General features: G+C 39.1%; 3 protein-coding genes across 8 annotated transcripts in view; 2 read left to right on the forward strand and 1 right to left on the reverse strand.

The window, feature by feature from the left end:
* Nucleotides 1-13,366, forward strand: part of dip2bb (disco-interacting protein 2 homolog Bb) — a 41,398-nt gene extending 28,032 nt beyond the window's left edge. For 2 of the 4 annotated variants that reach the window (XM_034082743.2, XM_034082744.2), the window contains 23 exons: nucleotides 72-186; nucleotides 1,217-1,356; nucleotides 1,812-1,948; nucleotides 2,033-2,113; nucleotides 2,237-2,364; nucleotides 2,539-2,653; nucleotides 3,113-3,314; nucleotides 4,154-4,266; nucleotides 4,548-4,571; nucleotides 4,995-5,075; nucleotides 5,587-5,710; nucleotides 5,808-5,929; nucleotides 6,156-6,267; nucleotides 6,917-7,026; nucleotides 7,267-7,397; nucleotides 7,486-7,654; nucleotides 7,745-7,915; nucleotides 8,247-8,308; nucleotides 8,541-8,598; nucleotides 8,879-8,953; nucleotides 9,061-9,235; nucleotides 9,434-9,557; nucleotides 10,273-13,366. In XM_034082743.2, the coding sequence (XP_033938634.1) occupies nucleotides 72-186; nucleotides 1,217-1,356; nucleotides 1,812-1,948; nucleotides 2,033-2,113; nucleotides 2,237-2,364; nucleotides 2,539-2,653; nucleotides 3,113-3,314; nucleotides 4,154-4,266; nucleotides 4,548-4,571; nucleotides 4,995-5,075; nucleotides 5,587-5,710; nucleotides 5,808-5,929; nucleotides 6,156-6,267; nucleotides 6,917-7,026; nucleotides 7,267-7,397; nucleotides 7,486-7,654; nucleotides 7,745-7,915; nucleotides 8,247-8,308; nucleotides 8,541-8,598; nucleotides 8,879-8,953; nucleotides 9,061-9,235; nucleotides 9,434-9,557; nucleotides 10,273-10,525 (2,822 nt within the window). In that variant the 3' untranslated portion in view covers nucleotides 10,526-13,366. The remainder of the gene's footprint in view (nucleotides 1-71; nucleotides 187-1,216; nucleotides 1,357-1,811; nucleotides 1,949-2,032; nucleotides 2,114-2,236; nucleotides 2,365-2,538; nucleotides 2,654-3,112; nucleotides 3,315-4,153; nucleotides 4,267-4,547; nucleotides 4,572-4,994; nucleotides 5,076-5,586; nucleotides 5,711-5,807; nucleotides 5,930-6,155; nucleotides 6,268-6,916; nucleotides 7,027-7,266; nucleotides 7,398-7,485; nucleotides 7,655-7,744; nucleotides 7,916-8,246; nucleotides 8,309-8,540; nucleotides 8,599-8,878; nucleotides 8,954-9,060; nucleotides 9,236-9,433; nucleotides 9,558-10,272) is intronic. The other 2 variants (XM_034082745.2, XM_034082746.2) reach the window with 1 other exon arrangement.
* Nucleotides 13,367-14,097: 731 nt separating this feature from the next.
* On the forward strand, nucleotides 14,098-23,072 carry atf1 (activating transcription factor 1). Of its 3 annotated transcripts, none has more exons than XM_034083526.2 (8): nucleotides 14,098-14,315; nucleotides 15,101-15,192; nucleotides 16,022-16,147; nucleotides 16,273-16,370; nucleotides 16,461-16,585; nucleotides 17,013-17,192; nucleotides 21,591-21,756; nucleotides 22,232-23,072. In XM_034083526.2, exons 2-8 carry the CDS (start codon nucleotides 15,106-15,108, stop codon nucleotides 22,374-22,376), a joined length of 927 nt encoding a protein of 308 aa, XP_033939417.1. In that variant the 5' UTR covers nucleotides 14,098-14,315; nucleotides 15,101-15,105; the 3' UTR covers nucleotides 22,377-23,072. The 3 variants fall into 3 exon arrangements, with proteins under 3 accessions (XP_033939417.1, XP_033939420.1, XP_033939418.1); XM_034083529.2 differs by having other exon boundaries at nucleotides 14,104-14,315; nucleotides 21,591-21,744; XM_034083527.1 differs by lacking the exon at nucleotides 14,098-14,315 and adding an exon at nucleotides 14,329-14,667.
* Nucleotides 23,073-23,151: 79 nt separating this feature from the next.
* Nucleotides 23,152-24,816, reverse strand: LOC117446980 (thiol S-methyltransferase TMT1A-like). Its single transcript, XM_034083530.2, has 2 exons — nucleotides 24,327-24,816; nucleotides 23,152-23,515 (listed from the first exon to the last, which is right to left on the reverse strand). Exons 1-2 carry the CDS (start codon nucleotides 24,756-24,758, stop codon nucleotides 23,279-23,281), a joined length of 669 nt encoding a protein of 222 aa, XP_033939421.1. The 5' UTR covers nucleotides 24,759-24,816; the 3' UTR covers nucleotides 23,152-23,278.
* Nucleotides 24,817-24,920: the final 104 nt, after the last annotated feature.

The following is a 24,920-nucleotide window of genomic DNA, read 5'->3' on the forward strand; positions in this document are numbered from 1 at the left end:
GGTTAACTAGGTATTTAAAAATGTCACAAATTAAATGCAAAATGTTGAATCCACTTTCTCTTGCTGTCTAGGGTCGGTGTCTTCCTGTGATGCCTTCCTGAACGTGTTTCAGTCCCACGGGCTGAAGCCTGAGGTCATATGTCCCTGTGCCACCTCCCCTGAGGCTATGACAGTAGCTATACGCAGGTATGTCACACATTTATACCTCTGCAAAGGACGATCGGTCTTTCTGTTTATAAGTCTGTCGGCAGGATTACGATAGCTGTCGGTCCAATTTCATGGAATTTGGTGGGTGGAGCATGGGCCACGGATAATGGAGCCGATCCTTATCATGGGGCAAAAACACAATTTATGGTTTACTCACGTCAACATTGCGAGATAGTTATAATTAAAAAAGTGTGTTCCCGACTGGGCAAATGTATTTAAACGCCCTCAAGTCAAAACAACAACATCTATCAACGAGTTGTTTAAACGCTCTTAACATGTCCATGTTGTTTTCACGTCATGAATCAATGCTCATGAACACAGCTGGGCTCTAACGGTATATCCACACGGCAGCGTCGCGTGCTTCAACGGAGACGCTTCCCATTCACTTTGAATGGGTTGACGTCACGCTTTGCCGAACTGCATTGTGGTTCCGTCGCGTCGCATTGCCTCCGTTATTCGCTTCGAAAGTTGAGAAAAGTTCAACTTTTCAAGCGTCGACGGAAGCACCAGCCAATCAAATCATATGCCAGTACAAGCTCTAACTAATCAAACCGCGTGCTTGTGTGTCCGGGGCGGGAGATTAATGTGATTGGTTGTTGGTCGCACGCCGGACACGGCTTCAACGCGACGCTGCCGTGTGGACGTACCGTTAAACAAGGCCCAGGGAGATTAGACTGCGTCTGAATGCACCATTGGCGAAGGTCTGCACTTTCGAGTTTCATTCTAGTTCTTAGCATTATATAAGAGGAACAAGACAAACACACAAAATAAGAAAACCCCCTTCTTTCTCAAATTTCTTCTTAAAAGAATATTAGAATCCACAAACGAAAAATGTAAAAGCATGACATTGCCTCACTAATGGTAGATTTCCATTTCTACTGGTGTAGCAGGGTGGATGAAGATGTAGTCTGGTGTGTGTTGTACATGGGTGGGTGGGCAGATGGCGAACTGTGAGAACAGATGGGATGGATGGAAATGTTCATGTTCGATCAAACTCTCCCCTGTGTAGACCGGGAGTGCCAGGCACCCCCCTCCCTGCCCGTGCCATCCTTTCTTTGGGCGGCCTGAGCCACGGAGTCATCAGGGTCAACACTGAAGACAAGAACTCCGCCCTGACTGTACAAGATGTGGGACATGTCATGCCTGGAGGTGAGACGGAAGGAAAGATACATGAGTCAGATGGAAAGCAAGACAAATAAATGGCAGATAGCTGTGTTGTGTTGCATTTAATTTTCACATTTTTGACGTTGCTGATGAAGCATTGTATTACTGTATGTGTGTATTACTGTCCTATACACAACATTTAATAAAATATTGAAACTTTGAAGTCATTTTAGTACTTAAAAAGGATAATGGGACTCTCCTTCAGCTCTCCAAAGTTACACAGCTCAGATTTGATATGCTCCAAATACTTAAATGTGCAACTTAAGATTTTTGGCTTGTAGTTTAAGCAATATTACAACTTTAAAAAAGAACGTTATCATCCAGAAGGATAAAGTTGCGCGTTTAAAGAAACTGGGCAGTAATAGGCAATGTTGTGGTTACATTTATTCAATTTTTATGAAGTCTATAGTTGTCTGAATGTTGGCTTTGTGTGTCTCCAGCTCTGATGTGCATTGTGAGGCCAGAAGGGCCTCCTCAGTTGTGCAAAACAGATGAGATAGGTGAGATAATAATCAACTCCCGTGCTGGGGGCAACATGTACTACGGCCTGCCTGGACTCACCAAAAACACCTTTGAGGTATGAAAACAATACATCTCACCCACAATCTGCCTGTTCTGTTACAACAACTAATTCATTTTTCTCCTGTGTTGTTGTGTTCAGGTTATACCGGTTAACGCCAATGGAGTTCCCATTGGAGAGATTTCCTTTGTGCGGTCAGGACTCCTGGGGTTTGTTGGCCCAGTAAGTAGGACCGTTACATAACGGGACAGCAGCAGTTTGAGACATCCTGGAAACAGTCCTCTCTCTGTCTTGAAATGGGTCCGTGTTTGTTCAGTGAATGACCCCGCTGTGTATCCTCTGCAGGGCAGTCTGATCTTCGTGGTGGGGAAGATCGAGGGTCTGCTGATGGTGAGCGGGCGGAGACACAACGCGGACGACCTGGTGGCCACCGCTCTGGCCGTGGAGCCAGTGAAGACTGTGTACCGTGGGAGGTAAGAGGACCTCTGAACTCTTCTTGATGCAAAGTGTGTGTACTAGAATGGATGCAAATGTACCACTACTGACATCTGGAGGTACAAAAGAAGCACAGCAGGAAACAACTGTCATGGTGAAGTTGTGGAAAGATGTCTGACTTCCACTCTTAAAACAATCTTTCTGTGTGCCAGGATCACTGTGTTTTCAGTCACGGTGTTTTATGATGAGAGGGTGGTGATTGTGGCGGAGCAGAGGCCGGACGCCAGCGAAGAGGACAGCTTCCAATGGATGAGCCGAGTGCTACAGGTACATCTCCTCATTTGCTTTCAAATGTTTTTTATTCACGGTTCCTGGAGATCTTTGGAAGTCTTAGAGACTCTTATTTTAGATAATCAGAATTTCAGTAAATAACATGTCCTAAATATTATATATTTTCTATGGTAGGTGTATATTGATGACTAGTTGCATCCCCACAGGCATCACTTATTTAAATATTGTTTGGTCTTTCATTGTGATTCTTCGTTGGTCGGGACTTTTCGTTTTCTTCTTTTGTTTTGATGGTTCTGAAGCAGCTTCTGTACAAGTAACAGGAAATAAAATAAACATATTGTGTTTAATATAAGAAAATCACTTGTTGTTAGTGACAGTGTTGGTATTATTATTGTGATAACTACTGATCAACTCGTGGTTCTGTATAGACAGGATCACCTTTCTGTCAGCCAAATTCTTGAGTCACCTTCAGTCTCCCTGTTGTTTCCTGTGCAGGCTATCGACAGCATCCACCAGGTGGGCCTCTACTGTCTGGCTCTGGTCCCTGCCAACACCTTACCCAAAACACCCCTGGGTGGCATCCACATCTCTGACACCAAGCAGTACTTCTTGGATGGCAACCTGCACCCCTGCAACATCCTATTGTGTCCCCACACGTGTGTCACCAACCTGCCCAAGCCCCGCCAGAAGCAGCCCGGTAGGCGACACTTATCTGTAGATAGTTTCTCATAGGATTAGAGACATTTTTCCATGTCCCGCGTGAGAGAGTCATTCCGGGTTATAAAGCTTTTTGTCAAATAAACGCCCAGTCGGCAGTGTTACATAACGCACACATAACAGTTTCTGAATTTAGGATAGCAATGTTTCTGCTGCGTTGGCCCCTGGCTGAGGTTCAAGAGATGTCACGTAATGTGCACACTTGAAAATAGCCACTATCCAACGGCTGTGTTTTACACAATATCTTAATTCAGTTTACAATGTTTATTTTCCAGTTACGTAAAAATGAATCTATTCTAGGTCCTGGCAGGGTTACCATTGAGGTGACGGGTATGAATTGGATGTTTTGATGTGGGATTTTTGTATGAGGTAATTATCCATGGTCAGTGTACATAATATATGTATTATGCTATACTAATTGAATTATTTTCTGCACTTTATTTTGTTATTATTTGTATTTTATTATGTATGTATGAATGCTGCGTGTCTTTGTTGTATGTTGTCTTTTCTGAATGTTTTGCTGGCACATTAAAAGGAGTAGCTTTACTCTTCTCGTTGTACTTGTATATTGACAATAAATGATTCTATTCTATTCTACTACGTAATACATAACAGACAGGAGCAAAGCAATGTACTCTACTGTGGACACAGAATTTATTTTAGCCTCTTAAAAAAAAAAGTCCCACCAAAAAATCCAATATGAGTTTAAGTGTGAGCTTTATTTAGAATATAGTGATCTTTGTCTCTCTGCATCTTTTACTCTGTTTCTGCTGTCCTCCTGTGTCTTTCTGTTTGTCTCACACTCTGTTTGTCTTGTAGTTGGTGTAGGTCCTGCGTCTGTGATGGTGGGAAACCTCGTTGCAGGGAAGAGGATCGCCCAGGCTACAGGCAGGGACCTCGGCATGATTGACGACCAGGATCTTGTCCGCAAGGTAAAAAGACCTTGAACACTGTAACTCCCAATATGACCGCACACTAACTCTGTATCTGATAACCTTTTCATCACATTTCTATTTGCAAAAGAGCCACATGCTAGTCCTTTAAAATCAACAAGAACACATGATCAGTAGCAATTCAACACTATGTTAACAGTTTGGTTTAAAGACTTGCCACTGGTAACAATGGTCCAGGCTCAGCAACAGCTCAGTATTATAGATGTAAGAACACTCTTGGACCTTTCTCTTTTTCTGCTCTCTTCTCTCTCTGGATCCAGCTCTGTATGTGGCCTACTGTGATGGTAAGAATGATGGACCACTTCTGGCATCTTCCCCCCACCTCTTGTCATGCTCTAATCTAAATTGTATCGTGGTTTTATTTTGTGTGCTTGTGTTAAAATGTGACATAAGCCAAAAAGCATGTTCATTTTTTTTGTGTTACAATATATGCAGCTGTAGCTTTCCCTAGTTTTTCATGTAAGAAATTGTTTATTCTTTTATAGCTTAAAATATATGGTGTAAAATTGTTTGCTCGTTGGTTAGAGATGATTTTTGCCAGAAAGCTTTGCATGAATTTATGAAGTTTTGTTGAGGTGTATTAAATTAAGCACTGAACTCCTCCCTGTGTAAGCCTTCCATGGTTGTGTTTGTAAAAATGTGCAAATACTTTTTAACCCTCAGATAAACTGTACATACATCTAACTATTATTATTTTGTTTTTTCAGCATCAGTATTTGACAGAGGCTCTGCAGTGGAGGGCACAGACAGACGCAGACCACGTCCTGTTTGTTCTTCTCAATAACAAGGTATCAAACTCATCCGTTCATATGCTAATAACATAGATAGATAGATAGATAGATAGATAGATAGATAGATAGATAGATAGATAGATAGATAGATAGATAGATAGATACTACTACTAGGATGGGTTAAATGCAGAGAACACATTTCACTGTGTGTGCTGTGTGCTCTGCATGTGAGACTATTAGAGAGGGTTTCATCCCTCAGATTCTATCTATCTACTTTATTGATCCCAATTTGGGAAATTCTTTTGTCACAGAAGCAGAAGTGTGTTCAGAGTCTTCAGACATTAAAATACAATACTTAAAATACAAAAAAAATGTGGAAAAGAGCATTAAAAATAAAATGAAAATTATTATGTCAAATATAAACAAAACAATATAAATATTCTGGATAATTGAAATAAAAAGTCAAAAATACTACAAGAATAAATACAATATACTTGGACTGTGAAGCTCAACATTAATAATGTGTCTTCTTGCATGTCTCCCTCTGTACATTGCTCCTGTCCTTCAGGGTGTTTCAGTGAGCACTGCGACCTGCGTCCAGCTTCACAAGCGGGCCGAGAAGATAGCCGCAGCGCTAACTGAGAAAGGAAGCATCAACACAGGAGAGAACGTGGTGCTGCTTTATCCTCCTGGTGAGCCCTGCCTCTACATTTTACTCTCAATTATATTAATTATTGCGAGTGTTCCCTTCTTGTTCTTGACCCCACCTTCCTACCATCTTTCCCTCAGGCATTGATTTGATAGCTGCCTTCTACGGCTGTCTCTACGCTGGATGTGTTCCCGTGAACGTCCGACCTCCACACCCTCAGAACCTGGGAGCCACGTTGCCTACTGTCCGCATGATTATTGATGTGAGTGTGTGTGCTGTTAGGGTTCATGTTATCCTATTATCAGGGTCTTTTTAGTTGTGGCCTGTATGTAGATATTATTATTATTATTATTAAAAACTTCTCAAAAATCAATGGTGTATTTGGCTCCAAAACCCAGTAGTAGAAGATAGATCACGGTGTCTGCATGCGTTTGCTTTTTCATTTTCTTTTTTGTCGCTAACAAAAGCGACCTTTTTTTTCCTGCCAGGTCAGCAAAGCGGCATGTATCCTTACCACTCAAAGTCTCATGAGGATTCTGCGCTCCAAAGAGGCTGCTGCCTCAGTAAACATCAAGACGTGGCCAACAATCATTGACACAGGTAAGATACCGAAAGATAAGCCTTGTTTCCAGCAGACATTTTGGCTTGTCATCACAGGAAAAGTACAGGTGTTAGTAATAGCATTTATTTTGGCTCTGCTCTATAACTGACACAGTAAGCCATGACAGTGTGAAGCAACATGACTGAGGGAGTTACATAAAGTTAAAACCAAAATTAGTTTGAAACATCTTCTGTGTAAAAGGTATGTTCTCTTCTACTAGTTTTGCCAAGTATTTGTAATATCAAATGACTTCTACTGAATTCAAAATTCAAAACAGTAAAAACGGCAGATCAATTTCATGAAGAATTCCTCATAGTGAGTGTGTAGCTTTATAAAAAGGTTCTGTCAGCAGCCATTGTGAATCGCTTTAGCAATAAGACAAACAGGAAGTGGGACATACTCTGCATTTCTCCAGTCATTTCAAATTGAGATTAGTACTTGGTGCATTCTTTATGTTAGCTTTCCTTTAAGTACGTTGTTATTTTATTAAAAGCTCTTCCTTAAAACATGTTTATTTAAATGAGAAGATGTCTTCAGTACTAGTCTCTGAGACCAAGAGTTGACGGAATAAGACGCATGTAGTTATGGTTAACTGTGTTCTCTCTTTATTACCATGTATCATTTAAGATGAACTGTTCTTGTTTGCAGATGACCTTCCTCGCCGCCGGCCTCCACAAATCTATAAGCCGCCCACAGCCGAGATGATAGCTTATCTGGACTTCAGCGTGTCCACTACAGGCATGCTCACAGGGGTCAAGGTGAGACAGATGTTACAAAAAAAAAAGTTTGATCCCAAGTTTGTGTAGATATGTAAAATGAACATAATTCTGCAACGTTTATTAAGTGACAAGCCTGAATGTTTTCAGCCACCTTGTTTTTGATTCTTGTGCTTCCAATTCAAAGGAGTTGCGCTGATGTCATTACTTCCTGGATATGCTTCAGTGTCAGTGTGAAATGTTCCTTTGAGTTCCTAATATATGTCTTTTTGTTTGTTGCAGATCTCTCATGCAGCGGTCAGTGCACTTTGTCGCTCTGTAAAGCTGCAGTGTGAACTGTACTCCTCTCGCCAAATAGCCATCTGCCTGGATCCTTACTGTGGCCTAGGCTTTGTCTTGTGGTGCCTCGCAAGGTGGAGCAAACTTACAATACATGAATGATATGTTAGTTTACTCAGTTGTGTTGTTCCTCCTTTATTAATCAAATGTTCTTTCTTATAGTGTTTACGCAGGTCACCAATCCATCCTGATTCCTCCCTTCGAGTTGGAGACCTGCTGCTCTCTGTGGCTGAGCACGCTCAGTCAGTATCGCGTCAGAGACACCTTCTGCTCCTACTCCGTCATGGAGCTCTGCACTAAAGGACTGGGCACTCAGACTGAGTTACTCAAGGTGAGGAGGGCTACATATAAAGAGACTAGTGAAGGACTGACATGTGATATTTTTGTAAGATTTTATCTTTTTTTTGTGGCTTTGTTTCAGGCCCGTGGTGTCAGCCTGTCGTGTGTGCGGAGCTGCGTGGTGATAGCAGAGGAACGCCCTCGACTCACCCTCTCACACTCCTTCTCCAAACTGTTTAAGGACATCGGGCTGTCGCCCAGAGCTGTTAGCACTGCTTTTGGTTCCAGGGTTAATCTGGCCATCTGCCTGCAGGTACACCAACCAACTGCTACAATTAATGTAATAATAACAGATGACATTTTTAGATTAATAAAAATAAAGATAAATGAATTAACAGTTGAAATTGTTAGCTAAAAGTAATAGCTAAACTGTCGAAATAGCTGGCTACCTGACACAGATTGTTCCCATTGCAAAAAAGCTAACTGGGGGGGGTGTGGCTAACCTTCCTCAAATTGTGTCTTATTATTTATGCATTAGCCATGCTTAGTTAGACTAGTCTAATCTTACAATCTAAGACTAATCAAAGGTCCAAAACTAAGTGTATGTAACTATTCTGAATATACCTGCTCTTGTTGTGATACAGGGAACAACTGGTCCAGACCCCTGTACAGTTTATGTGGACTTGAAGTCCCTTCGTCATGACAGGTGAGGAAGACACATCAATAAATTAAACCAGCATGAAGGGGTTGAACAAAGGGTTGTGAAGTATTTTAGTGTCCTGAAAAGAGCTTTCTAAATGTATTGTTTATTTTAAATAAGTATTATCTTAGGCCTTACTGAATGCTGTTTGGGGGTTTTGGTCTTTCTGATGTTGCAGAGATCAAGTGTGGATTGTAGACTGATTGTGTATGTCTGCTTATGTACATGTCTTTTACAGAGTGAGGCTCGTGGAGAGAGGAGCGCCTCAGAGTCTTCCACTAATGGAGTCTGGCAAGGTGAGATGCTACATGTGAACACAAGGCACATATTATATTTATGGCTGCAACTAGTGATTCATTTAGTATTCTGTTGATGTGTTACTTGTTTAATACTATTGACACCAGACAATATTCATATTCAAGATGCTGGACTCAGGGAATCAAATAATTAAAATAAATTACTGAAATACTTTGGTCGATTGTATAATAGTCGGTGATTAATTAAAATGTAAAAATGGTTTAGCTCAGATTCAGCCAATGAATTTAGGTTGTTGACAAATCATTTTTTCATTTACAGATACTGCCAGGTGTTCGGGTGATCATCGTAAATCCAGAGACCAAAGGTCCACTTGGTGATTCTCATCTAGGAGAGGTGAGAAGTATATACTGTACAACATCCCAATATATTGTAATAAGTGTGAGTAAGCCTTCTTCGTTCTGCAACAGAGTTGGGACCCAGTGTGTGTTTCTGTCTCTCAGGTCTGGGTGAACAGCCCTCACAATGCCAGCGGCTACTACACCATCTATGGAGAGGAGAGTCTCCAGGCCAACCACTTCAACACCAAGCTCAGCTTTGGAGACCCCCAGACCTTATGGGCCAGAACGGGGTACCTGGGCTTTGTGAAAAGGACTGAGCTGTTGGAGGCCAGCGGGGGTAAGTAGACCCTGACGATGAAATGAAAGATTTAAAGCAAAAAATTAATAAACATTAAATTCGTTTTTAATGAGATATATTGCAAATTATGAGCACTTTTAAACAGCAAGCTAACTTTTAGCTGCTTCCAGATGTTCTCATTCTTTGTCTACACATACACTTCTGGGTGGTTTATGTTGCCTGTATTTCTGTGATCAGATCGTCATGACGCTCTCTTCGTGGTTGGCTCACTCGATGAGACCTTGGAGCTAAGAGGGCTGCGCTATCATCCAATTGACATTGAAACCTCAGTGTCCCGGGCTCACCGCAGTATAGCTGAGAGGTGAGAATGGTCCTGATAAACATACCTAACTGAAACACACACACACACACTTTACTATTGTTCTAAGGCAACTACATATTGAACATTTGTACCTGCCACTAAAATGCTAAGGGCTCTGATTCAACAACATCAGGGTGTAAAAGGTGAAGCCAATGCCTAAGTGCCTCAAACCTACTTTTTTGTAATCACCAGCAGGGGCAACTCCTCCTGTTGCAAATATAAGTGATTGTATAGAAGTCTATAAGAAAATGACCCTGCTTCTCACTTGATTCATAACCTCAGTGAACATTCTCCACATGAGTGTATGAACTCAATCACTTGTTTTCAGTCTTAAATACAGCATGACATTCATTTTGTGAGTCCCATTTAGAGTAAATAGACAATAAAGCATCTACCAGGGTGTTTTCTGGATTTATGTGTTTTAGTCTTCAGACTTTAACCATTTCACAGTGTTTTTTCAGTTCATGGAAGTTATACTGTAAGTTGCATTGTGGTTATTTAAAAAAAAAAAAAGACGTTGGTGGCTAACTAATGCCAAACTACAGGCGTAAAAACCATAGTCCACAAACAAATGGGTTCATAATTTATACAATCAATGGCAGCTTATTGTGATTTGTTTTAATTTGTCTTCTTCAATTAATAAAGGAAATAAGCTTATTTCCTAAAAGGTAACATTTTTCTTTTAACGTTTCTTTTGGTTTCTCTTTGCTCACAGTGCTGTGTTTACATGGACCAACCTGCTGGTGGTGGTGTCAGAGCTTTGTGGTTCAGAGCAGGATGCGCTGGACTTGGTGCCTCTGATAACCAACGTGGTCCTGGAGGAGCACCACCTCATCACGGGGGTGGTGGTTATTGTGGACCCAGGGGTTATACCCATCAACTCTAGGGGAGAGAAGCAACGCATGCACCTTCGTGACTCCTTCCTCGCTGACCAGCTGGATCCCATCTATGTTGCGTACAACATGTAAGCTGTCGCGGGGGTCTGCATCATCAGCCCGGTCCAACTAAAGCTTTGGCAGAGGGTGAAAAGGAGGAGCATGAACCACATGTACTGCCACCCAGCCCTGTGTGACACCAGCGTTTCTTGGCCACTGCATGTCTGTGATTGGACCTGCCATGTTTGGAGTTCCTCACTGTGTTTCATAGATAGAATTTTGAAAATGGGACAGAAGCAACATGTGTATATATATGGCAAAGGGAGAAAAAAAGCCCCGTTGCACTTTTTTAGGGAAAGGACAAAAACAGGACCACTCTTAAAATTAATTCTATATTAATGTGTTCGTGAAAGTCTGTCGTCTTATGCCGTACCTACCAGAAACACTTTCCCTTCTGTGTCTACACAGATTCCAAGAGCTATTCAACTTTGATCAACAACTTGAAATATTTTTTACATGCAGCTTTCAAACAAACGCACAGAAACGCATGACCTGAGCCCTTGTCATTTCTCACTAGCATGAATGAATAAAAGAGAGAAGATAAAACAAACCATCAAATGAGAAGCAAGTCTAAGACTGTGTGCATAATTTTAGAAAAATGTCCCATGATAATGAAGCCAAATACATTTTCACAACGTTCAAGCCCTAATATATTTCCTGCCTTATAAAACTTCAGCCATACATTCCTATCTTAATTTTTAATAAATCTGTTATAGGTGGCTTTTTAGTCTCCTTTGGATTTAAATAGTAATGAAAATAGATATCCAAAGTAAACAAAGTAAAAGAGAAAAGAGGCCATATTCTGTACTGTACCTATAAAGGCCTGTTGTATTTTGATACTGTACGTTACTGTATAGATATTTTTAATTGTGTAAATGTATACATGCTTGACTTGTCTCTCTCAGTTGATGGTATATGGATATTTTACCCAGCCGAGAGATGATAATTGTAGCAGAGAGAGGATTGTAAATAAGATTTAACAGCTTTGACAGTACTTTTGAAATGGAATAATAGTTAGTATAATTGAGGGTGGAGATGATTAACTTTAAAGCAATGATAGCCAGGATAGATACAACATTGCACTTTCTCACAAATTGTCTATTTTGTTATAACAATGAGGCATTAAAATGAATGGTTTAAGAGCATATATTCTGAGGATGAATGCTTGAGGAGCTTTGAGAGTTTAGTGGGAGGACTATCACTGTTAATGCCAGGGATCTTTCCTGGCAGGCATTCAATGAACAAGAACAACGTGGCTAAAGACCAATATCATGATTATTTTAAAACTACCAGGTTATGTTGAAAACATGTAAAAGAAGTAATACATATGCCCACATCTGTTCATCTAATATCCATTACTATTGTACTTAGTATCACTAAAAGCCCCCCCCCCCCTTTCAGTTTTGTATTGCATTATAGAGGAAATTATAGAGAGTGTGCCCCTTTCCTTTTCCTCTTCTCTTGTCTTCGTGCAACTTTGTAAAGAATGACTTTAAATTCCAACAGAATTGTTGTTGGAACTTTAAGTCTGTAGTCAACAGAGGAAAGTCACCATGTATCTGGATTATTTTCTGTGTTCAGTCACTGGATTAAAAGCACTTGAAAATGCAGTTGCAAAACTGAGCCTACACTTACAAAATCCTTGATTGGAAAGTAAGGAAAGTAATTGTATAAAAAAGAAAGAAGAAATGCAGCAAGATATATTTGCAAGATGTATTTTGTTTCCTGTAAGCTTGTGCTTTCCTTGTACTTCTTTGCCATTATTTATAGGTTCTTTGTACTGGATTAATCTGTATCTCAGTGATGAACACTAAATGTCAACATGTAAATAGTTTTTTGTTATTTTTGGACTTTTGCAACTGTCTCACTATAACATTCAATCATGCCAAACACAATATTAGAACGTTGTTTAATCATACAAAGGTAAACAGGAATATAATCCATTGAATTACTGCACTTTGCACTGATGGTACTTACAGTAGGTGTCTACTGTGTGGACTAACTATACCCATTTCATGTTATATTTAATGTGTTACTAATTTTAGAAATATAATGCTTTTTCCCAGTTTAAGTCCACCTAGAGAAAAGACTAATAGCACTTAATCTTATTTTTGACATTGCATCCTTCATTTGCAACATAATGTTTGCATGACTCAGCCAGGCACAAAAATAAATCAGCTTAAGGCACATCTCATCCTTTGGGACACAAGTGGGAGGCGATGTACATGTATGAAATTGCATATTCAGGGAACAAAACTCCTAACACAGGGATGGACCAGGTGGTCCCTTGGTGCAATCTGTGAATAATAATACCCGTAAAATGTAGAGGTTTGTCCAAATAAATGCACTTGTAATTAACGTAAAGAGCAAAAAGAGGGGTTACCAACGACCAGAGTCCATCCACCATCTCCCTGCTTCACTAAGAAGTCTACGAGGGCTTCCTTTGGTTCCTGCTCTTTTTCTCTGTCAGAGTTCTAACACACTATGCAATCTCAATGACAGTGCAATTTAATTTCAAAGCTTGCACAGTCCAGTGAAATAAACATGATGCTTAAACATTTTGTAATAGACTAAGAACAGAGGACTGGTGAAATGTAACCAGTAGTGTACTTAAGACTGTATTAATCTCTCTTGAGTTGTTCTATCTCTTGGTATGTTGTATATTAATTATTTGGTCAATCTAAACTGCTCCATGAGGGTGTGATCCACTGATACATCTTTAATGTTGGGGAGGTGTTTTAAACTCACATAGTTGAGAATTTAAGGTGGTACACCCTTTCCCATTTTTCTCACTTATTTTCTATTTTGGTTCGTTGTACTTTGTTTTATACTTTATGTGAAAGTAATACGGAATAAACAGAAGTATTTAATCAATGTGGGTGTCCTGATATTTATGGGTTAATGAATGATGTAACAGTGATTGAAATGTATGGACTTGTTATTTTTTCAGTGAACACGTGAGAATTTGACAACACAAAAACCCTGTGTATGGTATGGTCTGCTGAAAAGGCCAACATTTATTGGGAAAAAAGAAGGCCCACATTCCATGCATATGGGGTATAGCAACAACAGGCATAATACAAATCAATCAGAAACAGGTTTATTGCCAAGTAGGTTTACACACATGAGGAATTTGCCTTGGTGCATATGGTGCATACATAAACACAGTTAAAAAAGATACATTGTAAGAAAAACTAACACAAAATAAAACCATTATAAAAAACAATTAAAGAAAAACAATTTAAACATTAAAATATAGAGAAATATTTACATGAAATATAGATAAGGAAAAATAAGTAAAGTTTAATTTGACAAAATATGCCGAATAATAACATAAAATATTGTAAGTAAACGGTAGAAAGCTTATTAAATAACAGGACACACATCTAATGATTTGGCGACATCGGCCTACAATATGTAGAAACAGACTTATTTTTTAATTCACTTTATTGCTCATATTACAATTATTTAAATACTCATAATGCATAGTTTATACATTAATTTAAAATAACAAAAACATTGTGATTGTGTTACATGTTGCAGGTTTTGCAATGTTCTTCTGTATCTTATCAGTGGTTCAAACTCTTCTCACCAATCACAACGCCTAAAGAAACTATTACGTAATGCTTCTTTGCCAAACAGCGCCGCCCATTTCCTTTTGGAAAAAAGCGGTCAGCTATTTTTTTAGCTGACATCTTTGTATTTTTAGCCGTTAGCCCTTGCTGCTAAGTGACTTTTGAAGGCATCTCCCGTGTCAAAGTTTACACACGAATTGCACGAAGTCCACGCTGTGAACACTTGCAGTAACGCGGGCGTTGAAAAGGTAAATGTTGGCCGGCTGAGAGCAGCTTTGTGCTCCTCTGTCTGTGTGCTCCGCTATGGCTGTAATGGCGGCTGCTGCTGCTTCGTCAACTCCTCGCCGCTTTACGAAAAGGGAAGGTGTAGTTAGCTTAATGGCTCCTCGTATCGCTGACGTCTATTGACGCGGTAACTTGCGTGCCAGTGACAGAGTTACATATATTTGCTCATTGAGACAAAAGCTCATCCATCCTGTGCACCAGAGCAACACAACTGTAACCGCTCGCAGATTTAAAACTGTTGTTTGTAGCGGTTTAAACTGGTTAACGTCCGTTTAACTGAACGTTAGCAACCGTTAACTAGCAACAGCAATGTTGGTGAGCATTCTAGAAGTATGATGCAAATCATAACTTTACACCCAAGTTGTGGACATGTGTTTGAATAGAAGTCGCCCGGTTAAAAATTTGTTTTAAAAATGTAATACATTATTAAGGGTAGAAAGTTAAGAGACTGTCGGGCCTAGCTATGTTTCGTTACTCCATGTTGATGCTAGTTGCATTGGCTAACACGTTTGAACCAAAGAGGAAGTGGATGTTTTGTCTGGCTTAAACTCACCTGTTTGACTTTAGAAATAAATGTAAGCTGAAGTAAGATATTTTCCTTTGATAGCTCTTTCAAATTTAAGGGAAGTGTTTATAAAATTAACAAATATCGCACAGGCCACAGTGGAGTACAGCATGATACAGGCAGGCAGGTTGTTGATATATTAGCGCCATTGTAAAACGGTAATATTGATTTATTTGTTCTCAGTTGCTATGGAGGAAGTACAGCAGGGCAGCAATGGCACTGAGTTACAGACTACCACCATCACAGCCTCTCAGTTCTCACAGTTAGCCCAACAGGTAACTAATACATCCGCTTATAATAACATTACAAATCGTATAATACTGCTTGTATGTGTTGCTACTGTAGCTCTTGCAATGCCAATAGCACTACTCTGTTCATAAATGCAATTCATAAAGCCTACTTTGAAGTTTTAATATTGGCTTTGTATAATAGCTAAATGTTTATTTAACATGTTTTTTGTTTCACTCTTGCTGTGCCTGTTATACAAATGAATGTGTAAAATGCATCCAAAATAACAATGATAATGCACTAAGCAGCTTCAACATAGCTGTTATCTTGTCAGCTTTCATCAGCAAAGTTAGAGAAGTCAGTTCCTGTCTGAGTTCATAGCATCAGATAAGACAGTGTTTTTACTTTAATTGCCTCAAAGTGTGCTTGAATACTGTTACGGTGAATTTAAAACATAATTACGCTTACATTTATTGACGAGATGTGTTTTTAAGGATAAGTTCACCCAAATTACACATGTTCCTGTAATTACTTGTGGCATTTAGTAATGCAATGTTTTGGTTTGTTGGGATATCAATCTTGGAGACTATTTCCTAAATAGAAAGTAAGTCTGTCAGGAGGGAACCATTCAAAGGGAGGTCTGCCGATCATCCAGAGTAACCGGGGCTACATTGAGATACAAAAGCAAAATTAGATTTGTGTTCATTGTCAGTGGTAGATAATTAAATTCTAGGCAAATAAAACCAAAACATCTTAATGCCTTGATGCCACAAGAGGTTACATGTAAAATGTGAGTCTCAGTTATCTTCTGAGATCACTTTTTTGCTTTTATGGATATGCTGTTGCTGTGGTTGAATTGACTTTGGGTTTTTGTAGATGTCCCTTGCTGGTGGTGGTTCTGTGTCCGTTGTACAGCTGCCAGGGGGTCAGTTTCAGGTTCAAGGAGTGATCCAGTCTGCACAATCGTCAGTCATTCAGTCCCCTCAGATGCAGAATGCACAGGTGAGACCACCTGGTTTTATTGTTTGAAAATATATCTTGAATTAATTTCCTTAGTTTCTTTTTACAAACTGTCAATATGCCATATTACTCTTGAACAAGTTGTTAATCCACCTCCCTCTTTTAAGGCGCTGGATTCAGATAGTGATGATTCACAGGATTCCTCAGACAGTGGAGCTACAGCCCATAAGACCCGAGAAATACTGGCAAGACGGCCGTCATACAGGTAAAATAAAAACACAAAGCACAGACTTTGACACAAAACTGTTGTAAGATGAAAACTAACTCAAGTGAGCCTCCTTCTCTTGCCTTGTAGAAAAATCCTAAATGAACTATCATCGGAGGAAGTGACACACAGTGAGGGAAAGGATAACATCCAGGTCTCCGCGGGGGTTACATTACCCGCCGGCCAAATTTACCAGACCACCTCCGGCCAGTACAGTATGTATTTCTCCTTTTTAATATCACTTGCAATAAAAAAAACGTGTTTCCCAAAGTGGGATTAAATGGCCTCTAATTTCATTCATTTAAAAAAAAAAAAAAAATCTGAAGACCAGAGAATATTTATAAAAAATACTCAATCAATCAACTATGTGTTTTCGGATGTGTAATTAAGTAGATTATTTGTTTATACACAATTTTAGAATCAGTAATCTTTTTGTATATTAATTTGACACTGATTAACATTGTATAATAATTGTCATGTTACTTTTTTTTTATTATTGTTTTACACATTCTAAATAAATCAAATATAAAAAAATCAAATAAAACTATTCTGCAGTACCAAGACATTTTAACCTAGCTAGTTTAAAGGTGTCTTTAACTTGTGCGTTACCCAGTTCTGATGCAGTCTTTTTAATTATTCTAGTTACCATAGCTGCTAATGGCACAATCCAGCTGGCCGGTTCGGGGTCTGAAGGCCTTCAGGGGCTGCAGACTGTCACCATGGCCAATGCTGGCCAACAGCAAGGCGCGACCATCCTTCAGTATGCCCAGACATCGGACGGCCAGCAGATCCTGCTGCCTAGCAACCAGGTTGTTGTACAAGGTGAGAAAACATGAAAAACATTTTTTAACTGTATGTAGCTGTTTGGCAAATAGCTATGTACAGGGTTCGTACGGGTGCTTGAAATCCTTGAAAATGCTTGAAATTTGACGTGGTGTTTTCAAGGTTGGGAAAGTGCTTGAATTTTGGGAATGGTGCTTGAAATTGAGATAAAGTGCTTGAAAATGTAAATACTTTACTTTTACAATAAATTGCTGTCTGACTGAATAGTTCGCTTTTTAGATTAAAAGAAAAGAATTGCTTCGCTTCTACATAAAACAGCTCCGCTGCATCTTCCCGCGCTATGCGTGCGACCTGCAAGTGTTTGTGTTACGTGTGACCTGGGCATTCTGATGAGAGTGATAGATGACAGTGTGCCAGGAGGTTGCAGTTTCAACGAGCGTTGGCTAGCAGAAGACAAATATAAGCCATGGCTAAGACGAGGGTCAAGCCCACGAGTAGCCTCCTGCAAAGTTTGCAAACATAACGATGCGAGAGTCTGCGCTGACGAGCCACATGAAAGGTACGACGTAGTAGAGCATTTTAGATTAGGCTAACGTTGCATGTTACGTTTGTTTAAGCTAACGTTTGCTAGTTGAATAGGGAACTCGATTGAGGGATAATAATAATTGCAGGGGACAAAAGAGCCGTTTTTTTTGCGGAGGGATCTAGATCGGCAAATAATATATATTAAACATGTAATTTTTACTTTTGAATACTTCAGTACAAAGGATGTATTGAATAATTTAAGTGATATATGTGTACACATATAAATCATTAGTCAAAAATGGCTACATTTGATTTAATTAAAAGGTATAATATGTGGTAAACTGAAGAGCCGTTTGGGAGCCGAAAGAGCCGGGTCTTCTTAGTGAGCCGAGCCAAATGATCCGGCTCACCAAGAAGAGCCGGAATTCCCATCACTAGTGTTCAGAGGATGAAGCACTCACGGCATTTCGTGTTATAGTCACGAAATATAATCTATTGATTCGACACAGAGCGATTTTGAAAGCAATGTATTTCTACTGGTATTATGTTTCGTACCTAAACCAAATGTAACTTGCTCTATCGAAATCAGTCACATTGACCCGAAGACACATTTTCGTTTGTATTACTGGTCTGGAGGAAGCTCGCGAGTGTGTTTGTGTATTTTTGCGTTTGTGTACCGGGGAAACACTCACAAGAAACACCGGCTGTTGTTATGCTTGCTGTGACGTTACATTAGTCCGTTCTCTGCTTGTAATTATGTCGAAGCTTCAAAGTTGTATTTATCATCTGAATTTGCCGAAACAAGTTTAATATTCTGAAAGCCAATACTTTGTTTATTTGAAAATAGATGAAAACAAACTGTCTTTTATATAAAATTGAAGTATTATACAAGTAAAACTACATTTTGCTTTAATCCCATGTAATTGTAGAATGAACACAGTCATTCTTTGAAGATGTATAAGTCAGGTGTCTTGAGTAGTCAAAATTACCTACAAATCATTGTACACATTTGTAAATATTATTTTCCACTTGTTACCATTGTGAGTCTATTTGTATGCAGCTCTGCGTGATTTTGTGGCTACAATTCAGACTAATACACTACTAGAGGTGGAATAAGTACTCAGACCTTGTACTTGAGTAAAAGTACAAGTACTCAGATCTTGTAGTGAAATTATAAGTACTCAGATCTTGTACCAGAGTGTAGGAATACTCTGTTACAGTAAAAGTCCTGCATTCAAAATGTTCCTCAAGTAAAAGTAGAAAAGTATTCTCATCAAAATATAGTAAAAGTAGCGACAGTAAAAGTAGTCATTGTGCAGATTGGTCCATTTCAGAATAATATATATGATATGTTTTATAATGATTGATCATGAGTGTTCTCAAAGCTGGTAAAGGTGCAGCTAGTTTGAATGACTTTGTATACTGCAGGGTAGCTTGTGGATTTACTTCAGGTGGAACTAAAGTCTGATTTAACACTTGATTATATTTCACATCATTCATCCAGATCTGTGAAGTAACTAAAGGTATTAAATACATGTAGTGGAGGAAAAGTACACCATTTACCTCTGACTTATGTTCACTGCTAACCTAAAAGTACCTCAAAAATAGTAATCAATAATGTATTGAAAAGTTATTTGGCTGATTGTTTTATATTGGCTCAGACAGGTTATATGGGAGGCCCAGTCTACGTACAGGTCACTCCTTTTGAAATATTAAACTTAGTTTTCTTTTCTTTAATTTTTCATCCTCGTGTAGAATGCTATCACGAAACACACATTTGGTTGTTTATAGCATAAAGAACATCTGATTTAATGTGAGGTAGGGAAATAATCATTTGAGTATTCTGTATATAAATATGTAATTTACAACAGCTGTAAGCTGCTGGAAAATGCACCTTGAAAATGCTTGAAAAGTGCTTGAATTTGACTTTGGAAAAGGTGTAAGAACCCTGTATGTAGTTAGCGCAAAAGTCCAAGAAGACTGTCCAAGTAGTGGAGGTTACATTTCTTTAAACTGTGAAAAAAGAGTGATAGTCCATCTATCATTCGCACCGCTGTCATTGTTATTAGTTTTTTGGGACTAGCCATCACTGGCCGCAATAGAAAAGACTAAAATGCTAAAGGCGCTAGGGCTGCACGATATTGAAAAAAACTGACATTGCGGTTTATTGTTCACCTGCGATATATATTGCGTTTTTTTTAACCTCTTAAGCCCCAAGGTCCCGGCGGGTACTTTACTTTTTTTTTCACAACACTGTGTCTCGGGATCTTAATATTTAAGAACCTATTAATGTATTATACCAGATTAACGGAAATAATCTCAGCTAACTGACGATACAAACCATTTTTACCAAAACAAAACACAAGTCTCATAAGAAACTTCTAAATGACCCCTTAGCGAAAAATGCTAACGGACTTTGGCACAGAACTCAAGATAAAAGTACCCTTATTACTTATCGTAGCTGCACATACAAGATATCCGATTAAAGCTGAGGTTCCACAGATTATTTAGGTATATAGTATCATCACTGAGTCATCCGAACTCGCGACAGGGGAAGCAAACACAGACATCACAACACGTACCTTTACGTAGCTTCTAGGGGAGATCGTCTCACCGTAGCTGTCAATCTGATCAAAAGACGTGTTCAATGGCATTAAAAAGAGAAAAAAAGCGGCTGAATCGGTTAATCCATAGGTTTTTAACGTCTCTGTATAAAAATATTATTTCATTTATAATCCATAATTCCATTTTTATGTAAAAATCGCAGAGCAAAAGTTAGCTGCTAATGGTAGCCACCAGAGTGGCTGCTGCTTCCGGTCTTGGCTATACGGCAGTGAGTGACGCGTAGCCAAAACCGGAAGCTGCATAACTCTGGTGGCTACCATTAGCAGCTAACTTTTTTGCTCCGATTTTTACATAAAAATGGAATTATGGATTATAAACAATTGCTTCAAAGCCACAGATACATTATTAACCTATGGATCAACCGATTGAGCCGCGATTTTTGTCGTTTTAGTGCCATTGAACACGTCTTTTGATCAGATTGACAGCTACGGTGAGACGATCTCCCGTAAAAGCTCCGTAAAGGTACGTGTTGTGATGTCTGTGTTTGCTTCCCCTGTCGCGAGATCGGATCGCTTAGATACTATACTTAAATAATCTGTGGAGTCTCAGCTTTAATCGGATATATTGTATGTGCAGTTTCGATAAGTAATAAGGATATCTTTATTTTGAATTCTGTACTAAAGTGCGTTAGCATTATTAAAACAATGAATAAAAACGCACGTCCCTGCGGTGTGAATATCGCGATTATCGCCATGACACGGTATATCGTTCAGCCCTAAAAGGCGCTTCCTCAAGGTGCCTTACTTCCAGCAGGATGCTTTGATTCCAGCATAATAAGCTTCTTTAGAAGGATGTCTTTAGGTAAACTAGTAAATGGCTTTTCAGGCACGCAGGTTTGAAAACCTACTAGGTAAATTCAAGGCTAAAATGGCTGACTATTGGGTGCTTTTCCCAAAATATTTCCCCAATAATTATTTTGATAAATCATCATGAGTAATGTGGATATAATGACTAGGTGGTTTACGGCAAATTATAGAAGAGAACTTTGTGGTAAGTTTAGAAAATGACATCACTTTACATTTTTAATGCAGTCCTTAAAACGTGGAAACACAATGTTTGCATTACATATAATCAACATCCATAACCCAAGGTTATAGTTCATCTAGTATCACAATATTTGTGTTTTTCAAGTTAAATTATATATTCTCATAGGTTCTTAATGTATGATTGTTTATGGTTAGCAAATGAATGTCTAAACTTCTCAAGTGAAATCTCTCATGTTATGTATCGTTTGTGGCGGAGCTGTTAATGACCCCTGCTGTCATCCTTTGACTTTCATGTTTCCAGGTGCAGGAGGAGAAATGCAAACATACCAGATCCGCACAGCATCCTCCTCCGGCTCCGTGCCCCAAACCGTCGTCATGACCTCTCCTATGGGGCATTCTCAGGGCAAGAGTGACGATCCAACGATGAAGAGGGAAATCAGGCTGGCTAAAAACAGGTTAGCTAACAGGTTAGCTAATTTGATAAATTACAAATATTAACATACCCAGAAAATTGCGATTTCTGATGCTAAAGTTCCTCCATTACTTGAATTGTATGGATATCACATGCAACTTTTTTGTTGTACATTTGTAGTGTAAAGCATTAATATTCATCATTTAATGTTGCTATAGTGACAACACTCTACGTTGTGATGTACTCTAGGATAGGCCTGCACCATATAAATCGGGATGATAAATAATTTGACCTATAATGGAAAAGGTACCTTTTACATGATCTGTTGTGGAGGTTTTTTCAGTTTACAGGAATCGCAATTTGTAATACAACTTTTCTGATGTACTTTACTAGAGAGAAATATGTTCTCTAAACCCTGAGGTGTTAATAAACTATAGTTTTAAAATAAGTTAATGCATTGCCTACTGTAGGTGCAGTAATTGCATCATTTTTTCAGTTAGACTAATTGCACATTTCTGTCCCTCTTTCAGAGAGGCAGCCCGTGAATGTCGGCGGAAGAAAAAGGAATATGTTAAATGCCTCGAAAACCGTGTTGCTGTTCTTGAAAACCAAAACAAGACCCTGATTGAAGAACTAAAAACATTAAAGGACCTTTATTGTGTTAAAACAGGATAACCTGTCTGAGTAGAGGTTGAGGATTGGGACATAATGTGGGAGCAGCACAGCTCAGACATTTGGACATGAACTGGGTTTCTGGGAACACTTCGATTCAGGCTGACATCCTCCAGTTTTTTTACTCTGTTTGATATAAAAGTGACTTGTGATGGCAGTAAAATATACTCAAACATTTTTCCCCCTGCTGTTTTTTTATATAAAAATTTGCTAATGCTATAACATTTATAGTTGTGTACATTTTTAATATGGGAGGTTTGAAATTGTGAGCTTTAACTTTGAGTCTCAGTTTGTATCCTGCTCCTCTTCTTGTGTTTTTAAAAATGTTGCTGTTGGAGTTTTTTTTTATTTTAAAAATAATCGAACAGCACCTGCAGAATGTTGACTGTATATTTACCACACAGACATAATTTACTGTTTATATTGTGAAACAGCAATTCCCCTCATTTCCCTGTAAGGAGATGTTACAATGGTCATTCCTTATTTTTGTGCAATGGAATATAAAGGGTAACAAAAATAATGACTGAGTGAGGTTTGTTTGGTTGTTTCTGGCAGTTACTTAGACAATCAGGGAAAAAAGCACAGTGTCCAGGTAATATTTATTATGTTCATCTTGGGAGGTGTAAGGAAGGAGAACAAACTGTGTGAAATGTTGCTGATTCTATGAGTAAATAAATCTATTTTCACTCAATAAATGCAGTTTGACTAGTGTGGTTTTGTACTGTGGAAATTAAAATGGTTAAATTTAAACATCTTTGTAATAAAGGCAGACTAAATTTGGACACATCGTTTTCAAATGAATTTTAGTGTAAAATGTAAATGAAGAATATGCTCAAATAAAAATTAAAAAAACATAAACCTCAAGCTTGTGTATATGATGCACATAAATCCATTCCTTCCTGCAATCATTTAATGGAGTATCCCATGATATGTGGTCTTATCATCCGTGAAACCTTTGGAGCCTCGATGTGTTTTAAGTGAAGTTCAGAAAAACCAGCTGCCTCTATGTCTCTCCATGTTTTTTTAGTTGTCATGCATCCATCTCCAAGATAGTACCACAGGGGCTCAAACACATGCTGGAAGAAAAATGTCCTGGAGGAAGGATCTGACTCAACATGCTCCAGAAAGTAGAAGGCTCCTCCCTGCAAGAAAGAGCCAACACAAACATGTAAGAGCACCATTAATCGAAACGGGTTCTGCAACTTTGCAATAACAGTGACTGTCATTTTCCAATTGGCTGAGATTGTATCTCAAAGGTTAAACAAAAAAAGTGATTTATTTTTAAATATGCTCTTTCAAAGCACCCTCCCAATGTTGAAAATACAAAGCAAATGTGTTCATTTAAAGGTATAATGCAAATAAATGATAACCGTCAAAAATAGCTACTTCATCTGCAAGGATTGACAAGTGACCCCACACCAGTGTTGGAAAATAACAGTTTTGTCCACCTGCCACTGGCTTGTGGATTTCAAGATCATTACATTGCATTTAGCTGACGCTTTTATCCAAAGCGACTTACAATAAGTGCATTCGACCAGGAAGATACAAACTTGAAGAATACAGAATCATATAAGTACATCAGGTTTCATAGAGCCAAGATCCCCTTGGGGGGGTTTCCCGACAAGTCACACTTGCTTCTGTTGCTTTGGTGTAAACTAAGGGATGAAAGCTAATTAAAAAAAAAAATTGCTCTTATATGTAAATGTTTTTTGTTTTTATTTCTCTTACATGACTATGCACTGCAACATTTGTTTTGTTTTGTAATTATTTATTTTACTAGTTCGAAATACAAATGTATCAATCAATAGAAACTTGGAGGCAGTACACAATATAAACACTGCACAATGGCCGGTTCCCCATGACTCCATAAAAGGTTAATAATCAAGCCATGTAGGCCTACCACTTTAAATGTGCGTGAAGTCACTAAGAAAATATATCCTGCAGCACACTCACAGGTTTGAGGATGCGTCGCACCTCCTGCAGCACTTCCTGCACGTTTCTGACCGAGCAGAGGACCAGGGTGCAGACCACCACGTCCACCGACCCGTCCTCCACCTTCTCCATGTCCTCCCCAGAGACGACCATAAACGTTTCATAGGTCAAATGCTTGTTCGCCTCCATGCTCATCCGCAAGTACTTCTCGAAGTGCGGGTTGGGATCGGTGCAGATCACCGTGCAGCCGTACGGGTAAAACCTGAAGTTTGCCCCGCTGCCGCAACCGATCTCCAGCAAACGAAGAGTACCATCGGTGTTTGCAAATGTGCCCAAGTTCCGAAAAAGATCCCTTTTCGTTTTGTGCATTTTGTCGTTGTATGAAAATGTTATATTGTAGGCGAGCAACGGAAACAAGCGTTTGTACATGCCGTACAGGCCTGTGATCTCCATTAGATGTAAAGGCAAAGTCAAAATTAAACAAATAAATCGGCATGATTTAATGAGACAAGACCTCATTTTATTCAGTTCGAAAAAGGCTTGCTGGAGGCCAGGCGACAGGCGATTTACAAGATCAGGATTACACTAATACCGGCTGTGAGATCATTATGTCCC

The sequence above is a fragment of the Pseudochaenichthys georgianus genome, chromosome 5 (genome assembly GCF_902827115.2).
Source record: "Pseudochaenichthys georgianus chromosome 5, fPseGeo1.2, whole genome shotgun sequence".
NCBI lineage: Eukaryota > Metazoa > Chordata > Actinopteri > Perciformes > Channichthyidae > Pseudochaenichthys > Pseudochaenichthys georgianus.

Bases quoted from the DNA above. Each gene is read 5' to 3' on its own strand.
- LOC117446980 (XM_034083530.2), bottom strand. From the start codon at position 24,758: ATGGAGATCACAGGCCTGTACGGCATGTACAAACGCTTGTTTCCGTTG. The intron at 23,516-24,326 runs GTGAGTGTGCTG...TCTTTCTTGCAG, and splicing joins TGCGACGCATCCTCAAACCT to GGAGGAGCCTTCTACTTTCT.
- atf1 (XM_034083526.2), top strand. From the start codon at position 15,106: ATGGAGGAAGTACAGCAGGGCAGCAATGGCACTGAGTTACAGACTACC. The intron at 16,371-16,460 runs GTAAAATAAAAA...CTTGCCTTGTAG, and splicing joins GCAAGACGGCCGTCATACAG to AAAAATCCTAAATGAACTAT. The intron at 16,586-17,012 runs GTATGTATTTCT...TAATTATTCTAG, and splicing joins GACCACCTCCGGCCAGTACA to TTACCATAGCTGCTAATGGC.